At 33.0% G+C, this 9,614-nt stretch overlaps 1 protein-coding gene across 2 annotated transcripts in view; it reads left to right on the forward strand.

Moving 5' to 3' along the window:
* The first annotated feature begins 751 nt into the window (after positions 1-751).
* LOC122798730 (zinc finger protein 883-like) overlaps positions 752-9,614 on the forward strand; it is a 139,689-nt gene continuing 130,826 nt past the window's right edge. For both annotated transcript variants that reach the window (XM_044067830.1, XM_044067831.1), the window contains exon 1: positions 752-957. In XM_044067830.1, coding sequence (XP_043923765.1) covers positions 946-957 — 12 coding nt within the window. In that variant the 5' untranslated portion in view covers positions 752-945. The remainder of the gene's footprint in view (positions 958-9,614) is intronic.

The raw sequence follows: 9,614 nt of genomic DNA on the forward strand, positions 1-9,614 counted from the left end.
TTTTGGACAAAAATATTTCTGAAGTTTCTTTTAATAGTTGCATAAAACAAGTGTTTCTATATTTGAATAATCTATGTTATATGAAACAACAAAAACAACTCAAATTATACAAGAGTGAACTTTTATTCTGATAGGCAAAGTGAAGTCTAGTGTTTTGTATTGGTTGTTCATACGGTTTGTTCTGCACAATCTCACATTTCTGTAAAAATCTGCCACTGGGAATGTGAAAAGGTGACAACCATCGTTTCCTGTTATAGTTACATAAAGTACATTACATCGCCATCTCCAACACTTTTATTTTAACAAATAAAATACACAAGACAAATTCATCAAAGAGTGGGCTTTTATTTTGACAAAAAATTAAGCCAAGTCCTGTACACTGGTTAGAAGTATGCTTGTCCTCCAGATTCACACTTTCCTTAAAGAATGTTACACACGAGCATTTGCAAAAGTGGCAACCCTAGAAAAATCTCATAAAGTTATATATTTAGTTTGAAAAGAAAGTATGCAGGAAACTAAAATATGGAAGAAAACAGAAGTACATAAAACCTGAATTGAGCTGCAGTATGTACTGCAGTGAAATTTCATACAACATCCGATACATTTCTCCCCCGAAGAGTGAGATAAAAGCTGAACACACCAGCCCATCTTATTAAATATTTAGATAAGCTACTTCTGCTAGGACTGCCTCACAGTTTACCTAATGAATATTAATCAGATCATGAGTATAGCATGGGGATGCAGTTTAGAGGTGGATAGGAAATGATTAAAAAGGAAGTTTAGAAAAACATGTAGGAGATCAGTGCTGTCTCTACAGGAGCTTACATAAATACTTTGGATTTCTTTGGCTAATTATTGCTGTTCTGGTTCTTAGTCCCTGAACATAGCATTTGCTTGATTTTCTAAAAAGTGTTGGACGTGTGTTAAAGGCTGTAACAGGGGATCATGAAACTGGAGGTATGTACTTCTGAGATGGGGAGATGAACAGATATAACTTGATCTTTTAATCCAGAATCTGAAAGATATCAATGTTTGTGCCCATAAATTGTACAGTCTGTGTTGCTTTGGGAAGGGGCAGGAAGATGGGTTAATAAGTCAAGGACCTCTGAGCTCTAGACGGCTGAAGGGGGAATGTGTGAAATAAATATTCTTTGTTCTTTTCATCCTGATCTGCAACATGCAAGAGATTCTTGTGTTTCTCACCTCAGCAGTTTGTGTCGGTGGGGTCAAAACCAGGATCATGATGCTGAAGGCACATAATGCAGGGTGAAACATAATAGGAATTGTTTTTTTTTTCCCTGTGGATAAGTATTAATTTGCTTTAAAAAGGGCAATTATTAAAAAAAAGATACTGTAAAAAGGAGCCATAGTACCAATATGATAACATTGGGGTTCTGGTTCTGTCATTATTCATATGTACCACTTGCAACTCTTTTGCAGCACTTCCATAAAAATGGTATCATCAAAATGCCTTATTTCTTATAGTTATATATCCATGTAGCTAATGGAAGAAATTGAATCATTATGTTGACCCACTGTTTCATACCACCCCACTGTGTCCATCTGTATAGTGTGTATGAAACGTTGTGGCAGGAGGGGTTTTAGAAACAAAAAAAAAACAGTAAAAATATGACTCAAAAATTTAAGCCACTCACAGATTAACACAGCATTTGCTGTCTCTTTCTTCCTGCATTTTTCCAGGATAAAAATGAATGCAGCAGGTTTTGATTTTGCTGTAGGTTTTACTATAGTTTGTCTTTTTATTTTATTTATTTATTTAACATTTGTTGACCGGGAAAGTCCGACTAGGTTCCACAGATCCTGTTTTCAGAGGAGGCCCGGGGAGAAATGTTGATTCCATATTCTTTCTGTGCTGTAGATCACAAGTCTACCATTTTTTCAAGATTTTATTTAGCACAGTGGTTGCAGACTGTACATAAGTGGACAGTACATTTGGACGGTGCAGTGGTGCAGTTGTTTGCATTGTTCCCTCACAACAAGAGGTTCTCTGGTTTGATTCTCACCAGGGATGTCTTCTGTGTGGAGTCTGCATGTCTTCCCTGCGTCCGTGTGGGCTTCCTCTGGATGCTCCTGTTTCCTCCCATGTTACAAAGACATTCCTGTAGAGCATTTCTCCCCAGGCCTCTGCTAAAAATTGTCTCATTCCAAGTTGGACTTTCCCAGTAAACAAATGTTAAATAAATAAATAAAAATAAATAAGTGCTGTAGATAGTATAAAATGATAATTCTGATTGTTATGTCTGCACATCCTTGTGTAGCCAGTATTTCTGTGTGTATCCACATAGCAGATGAATGTAAAAGCAAAATTACCACCTAAAACAGTAGCTTATATTACAGCATCTGCTGTCAGGATAACAGGCCAGGTTTTATTTTAGCTTGTACTGCTGTTTTGATCTCAAAGATTTACAAGTGCAGTAACTTGTCATGTTTGTAAACTGTACAGCCGGAGGTGGAAAAAAACACTATGAAGATGGGGACAATTCAATTGAAACAAAATAAAAGCTACAGAAAAGCTAAACATGTGGGGAGTTACAGTGTTATGTGGCTTTCATTTCACAGATTTAAATTCTTGGTCTGGGTCCCATTATGACTGAGTTGTGTGGGATGGGAGGGTTCAGTTGAATGGATGAAACAACTGAGAGATGTGTATGTTTAGTCCAACTTCCAACTGAAGGGTGTCAGAAATGGTTGTCCTGCAGCGTAGGGTAAATGTGGGAGTTGTTGGAAATATTAGCTTTTCATCTACTATATATCTTAGTACTTTATCCTGAACTGTTAGCCAGTTTGAAGGCTGAAACCTGGACCACATGTTGCCCTTGGTAAGATAGGATATCAGAGGGGAAAACTGTCAGATTTGGGCCTCAGCTTCTTGCATCAATTTTGGGGAAGCTTATGGGTTGGATTTTAAATGAAAGGCTTGTGTACCAATTGGAACGGTAGTCACCTCAGAGATGTGAAACAGAAGTGCCCACAGCAGAAAATGAACAATATGAGCCTGATACATCCTAGTGATTGAGTTCTAGATGAGTCTGTATGACTCACTGTGTGAAGATCCTGTGTAAAGATTACAGGCAGTCTGGTGGGTATAGAGGTTGAAATACTGCGGTGAGAGTTGTCTACATTTATTTATCATTGGCACCGATATTCTAGCAGTTGTTTAGTTGTAGTACAGTGAAACAATATATAAAGTGACTGCTATAGTTAGTGCAATGAAACAATATATAAAGTCGCTGTAATTAGTGAAATGAAACAATATATAAAGTGACTGCTGTAATTAGTGCAATGAAACAATATATAAAGTGACTGCTGTAATTAATACAATGAAACAATATATAAAGTGACTGTTGTAATTAGTGCAATGAAGAAATATATAAAGAGACTGTTGTAATTAGTGCAATGAAACAATATATAAAGTGACTTCTGTAATTAGTACAATGAAACAATATATAAAGTTATGACTGCTGTAATTAGTGCAATGAAACAATATATAAAGTGACTGTTGTAATTAGTACAATGAAACAATATATAAAGTTATGACTGCTGTAATTAGTGCAATGGAACAATATATAAAGTGACTGCTGTAATTAGTACAATGAAACAATATAAAGTGATGATTGCTGTAATTAGTGCAATGAAACAATATATAAAGTGACTGTTGTAATTAGTGCAATGAAACAATATATAAAGTGACTGCTGTAATTAGTACAATGAAACAATATATAAAGTGGCGACTGTTGAAATTAGTGCAATGAAACAAAATATAAAGTGACTGCTGTAATTAGTACATTGAAACAATATATAAAGTGACTACTGTAATTAGTACAATGAAATACTATATAAAGTTCTGTAATTAGTACAATGAAACAATATATAAAGTGACAACTGTTGTAATTAGTACAATGAAACAATATATAAAGTGACTTCTGTAATTAGTGCAATGAAACAATATATAAAGTGACGACTGCTGGAATTAGTGCAATGAAACAATATAAAAAGTGATGACTGTTGTAATTAGTACAATGAAACAATATATAAAGTGATGACTGCTGTAATTACTGCAATGAAACAATATAGAAATTGATGACTGCTGTAATTAATGCAATGAAACAATATCTAAAGTGACTGCTGTAATTAGAACAATGAAACAATATATAAAGTGATGACTGCTGTAATTAATGCAATGAAACAATATAAAAAGTGATGACTGTTGTAATTAGTACAATGAAACAATATATAAAGTGACTGCTGTAATTAGTGCAATGAAACAATATATAAAATAACTAATGTAATTAGTGCAATGAAACAATATATAAACTGACTGCTGTATTAGTGCAATGAAACAATATATAAAGTGACTTCTGTAATTAGTGCAATGAAACAATATACAAAGTGATGACTGTTGTAATTAGTGCAATGAAACAATATATAAAGTGATGACTGCTGTAATTAGTGCAATGAGACAATATACAAAGTGACGACTGTTGTAATTAGTGCAATGAAACAATATATAAAGTGATGACTGCTGTAATTAGTGCAATGAAAATATATAAAGTGACTGTTGTAATTAGTAATATGAAGCAACATATAAAGTGACGACTGCTGTAATAAATGCAATGAAACAATATATAAAGTGACTGCTGTAATTAGTGCAATGAAACACTATATAAAGTGACTGCTGTAATTAGTGCAATGAAACAATATATAAAAAAACTAATATAATTAGTGCAATGAAACAATATATAAACTGACTGCTGTATTAGTGCAATGAAACAAAATATAAAGTGACTTCTGTAATTAGTGCAATGAAACAATATACAAAGTGAAGACTGTTGTAATTAGCGCAATGAAACAATATAAAAAGTGATGACTGCTGTAATTAGTGCAATGAAACAATATCTAAAGTGACTGCTGTAATTAGTACAATGAAACAATATTTAAAGTGACAACTGCTGTAATTTGCACAATGAAGCAATATAAAAAGTGATGACTGTTGCAATTAGTACAATGAAACAATATATAAAGCGACTGCTGTAATTAGTGCAATGAAACAATATATAAAGTGACTGATGTAATTAGTGCAATGAAACAATATAGAAACTGACTGCTGTAATTAGTGCAATGAAACAATATATAAAGTGACTGCTGTAATTAGTGCAATGAAACAATATACAAAGTGACGACTGTTGTAATTAGTGCAATGAAACAATATATAAAGTGATGACTGCTGTAATTAGTGCAATGAGACAATATACAAAGTGACAACTGTTGTAATCAGTGATATGAAGCAATATATAAAGTGAAGACTGCTGTAATAAATGCAATGAAACAATATATAAAGTGACTGTTGTAATTAGTGCAATGAAACACTATATAAAGTGACTGCTGTCATTAGTGGAATGAAACGCTATATAAAGTGACTGCTGTAATTAGTGCAATGAAACAATAAAGTGACTGTTGTCATTAGTGCAGTGAAACAATATATAAAGTGACTGCTGTAATTACTACAATGAAACAATATATAAAGTGACTGCTGTAATTAGTACAGTGAAACAATATATAAAGTGACGATTGCTGTAATTAGTGCAATGAAACAATATATAAAGTGACTGCTGTAATTAGTGCAATGAAACAATATATAAAGTGACTGCTGTAATTAGTACAATGAAACAATATATAAAGTGACAATTGTTGTAATTAGTACAATGAAACAATATATAAAGTGACTGCTCTGATAAGTGCAATGAAACAATATATAAAGTGGTGACTGCTGTAATTTGTACAATGAAACAAAATATAAAGTGATGACTGTTGTAATTAGTACAATGAAACAATATATAAAGTGACTGCTGTAATTAGTACATTGAAACAATATATAAAGTGACTACTGTAATTAGTACAATGAAATACTATATAAAGTGACTGCTGTAATTAGTACAATGAAACAATATATAAAGTGACGACTGTTGTAATTAGTACAATGAAACAATATATAAAGTGACTGCTGTAATTAGTGCAATGAAACAATATATAAAGTGACGACTGCTGTAATTAGTGCAACGAAACAATATAAAAAGTGATGACTGTTGTAATTAGTACAATGAAACAATATATAAAGTGATGACTGCTGTAATTACTGCAATGAAACAATATATAAATTGATGACTGTTGTAATTAGTGCAATGAAACAATATCTAAAGTGACTGCTGTAATTAGAACAATGAAACAATATATAAAGTGATGACTGTTGTAATTAGTGCAATGAAACAATATAAAAAGTGATGACTGTTGTAATTAGTACAATGAAACAATATATAAAGTGACTGCTGTAATTAGTGCAATGAAACAATATATAAAGTGATGACTGCTGTAATTAGTGCAATGAAACATCCAAAGTGACTGCTGTAATTAGTACAATGAAACAATATATAAAGTGACAACTGCTGTAATTTGTGCAATGAAGCAATATAAAAAGTGATGACTGTTGTAATTAGTACAATGAAACAATATATAAAGCGACTGCTGTAATTAGTGCAATGAAACAATATATAAAGTGACTGATGTAATTAGTGCAATGAAACAATATAGAAACTGACTGCTGTAATTAGTGCAATGAAACAATATATAAAGTGACTGCTGTAATTAGTGCAATGAAACAATATACAAAGTGACGACTGTTGTAATTAGTGCAATGAAACAATATATAAAGTGATGACTGCTGTAATTAGTGCAATGAGACAATATAGAAAGTGACGACTGTTGTAATTAGTGCAATGAAACAATATATAAAGTGATAACTGTTGTAATTAGTGCAATGAAAATATATAAAGTGACTGTTGTAATTAGTGATATGAAGCAATATATAAAGTGATGACTGCTGTAATAAATGCAATGAAACAATATATAAAGTGACTGCTGTAATTAGTGCAATGAAACAATAAAGTGACTGTTGTCATTAGTGCACTGGAACAATATATAAAGTGACTGCTGTAATTAGTGGAATGAAACAATATATAAAGTGACGACTGCTGTAATTAGCACAATGAAACAATATATAAAGTGACTGCTGTAATTAGTACAATGAAACAATATATAAAGTGACATAATTAGTGCAATAAAACAATATATAAAGAGACAACTTCTGTAATTAGTGCAATGAAACAATATATAAAGTGACTGCTGTAATTAGTGCAATGAAACAATATATAAAGTGATGAGTGTTGTAATTAGTGCAATGAAACAATATATAAAGTGACAACTGCTTTAATTAGTGCAATGAAAATATATAAAGTGGCTGTTGTAATAAGTGCAATGAAACAATATATAAAGTGACTGCTGTAATTAGTACAATAAAACAATTTATAAAGTGACTGTTGTAATTAATGCAATGAAACAGTATATAAAGTGACTGCTGTAATTAGTGCAATGAAACAATATATAAAGTGACTGTTGTAATTAGCGCAATGAAACAATATATAAAATGACTGCTGTAATTAGTACAATGAAACATATATAAAGTGACTGTTGTAATTAGTGCAACGAAACAATATATAAAGTGGGGACTGCTGTAATTAGTTCAGTGAATCAGTTTATAAAGTGACTGCTGTAATTTACTGCTGTGGTTAATAATAGACACTTTGGGCTCATTACAAAGTTCAGTTATGCATTTCTGGGAGTCTAATCCCAGAAAGGAATAGTGTGTGTGTGTGTGTGTGTGTGTGTGTGTGTGTGTGTGTGTGTGTGTGTGTGTGTGTGTGTGTGTGTGTGTGTGTCACATACCTCAGAACTATCCAGATTTTCACAGAATGTCTAGATTTTTGCCTCATAAAATTTGTGGTTTTCTGGTAAATCAGTGAGGATTGAATTCAATAAATAATGATAGATGTTTGAGTTTCAGACTTCACATCCTTCAAAGAAATGCATGGTAAACAAAACCTTTTATTCTAGCAACTTTCTAAGTTTATAAGAGTAATATTTAAAATCTGCACCTATTTTTGAGCCTTTGTCCCACTCATTAATTTTGGCTTTGTCCAGATTTCTTGTGCTATGAGGTTGAAAGGTGTGTCTGTCTCAGGGGATAAAGAGTGAAATAACACGGAAGATAGTGACTTGTGTAGCAGGATGTCAGGATGTACTACATATGCCTTCATGCCGTGTAGAAAGATGGTTATCCAGTTGGTCTCAGGTCACTAATCACATGACATGTACCATGTTTAATGCATATTGGCAGAGATATCAAAAGTGGAACACTGCAACCTTAAAGAGTTTATGGTAGGAGGAAGTGAAAAGGACACTGGGAATGGAGAGAAAAGATTATTATGAAAGACTGTGATACACAAAGGTAAAAGTGAAGTCGGGGACAGGGAGTGTTATTGTAGAAAACTGTGGATAGTGGCACATACTAATTAAATGGAGAATATGTCTGTGCTCAAACATCTCTACAGACATAAAATTAAAAGGTACTTCCTTCTTTGAAGGAAAGCTATATCAAATCTAGCTAATATTTTAAAGAAGAAATATATCACATTGTCTATAAAGGTATTTCTAGCCAAAGCTATGATTTTCTCAGTCATAAGATATGGCTGTGTGAGACATAAGTAAATCGTGGTGTCGAACTGTGGTGCTGGAGAAAACGTCTGAGAATTCTGTTGACTGCAGGAAGATTAAATCAGTCAGTACAACAGAAATGAACCCTGGCTGTTCACTAGAAGATCTTCATAAGAGAAGATCCGATGCTTGGAAAGACTGAAGGCAAGAGAAGAAGGGGCAGCAGATTCAACGATGGATAGACCACATTATTAATGTAATAAGTATGAATTTGCAACAACTTAAAAGAAGCTGTTGTTGATAGACAGGCATGCTATGCTGAAGTTCCTGAGGTCACAGAGAGTCAGATTCAATAACAAAACAACAGCAGCAACAATGTGTGGGAATGTTATCATAGAAGCCTTAGCAGTTGGATATACAGATTAAGGAGGGGAATAAAAGTGGGTGATTACTGTAGAAACTGTGCAGTGACACACAACAAATACAGAAGGATATGGCCTACGGATCATTGCAGTAAACTGGGGCAGGGACCTGCACAGACTAAATTAGAGTATAGTAAGGGGAAGTTTTGTGAATGAAGAGTGCTTCACGTAAAATCCTTTGCCGGGTCCAGGTGTTATTTTAATTTATGTTCTTTCTTATCCTCATATTTTATTTTATATATTTTATTTGCTGTAGCTGCATGCTTTGCACAGATGGCTCTAAAGTGTCAAACTCTGGTCCAGGCCTCATTTGGTGAACATCATTATTGAAGGCATTCTCGTTTTTTCTGATATTGTATCTTTTTCAAGAGTCCAAATGTGAATGCTTTATGTGGCATTAACTTACTTTCTAAGCCACTAAGAATTGAATGACCTTTACAGTTGAGTTGTTCTGATCAAGAAGGACTAATAAACTACTCTACTGTATTTTTTTATGTTTTATTTTAAAAGTCTTATTATGCATTCTAATTAATTATATCTGGTAATGGCTGGAAATTGACATCTGTGTGCATTCCAATTGACTGTAAAATAAAACAAGCTATAGAAACTGTGGGAGGTGATATACCC

Source organism: Protopterus annectens, chromosome 3.part1 (genome assembly GCF_019279795.1).
Source record: "Protopterus annectens isolate FY-2018-M chromosome 3.part1, PAN1.0, whole genome shotgun sequence".
NCBI lineage: Eukaryota > Metazoa > Chordata > Ceratodontiformes > Protopteridae > Protopterus > Protopterus annectens.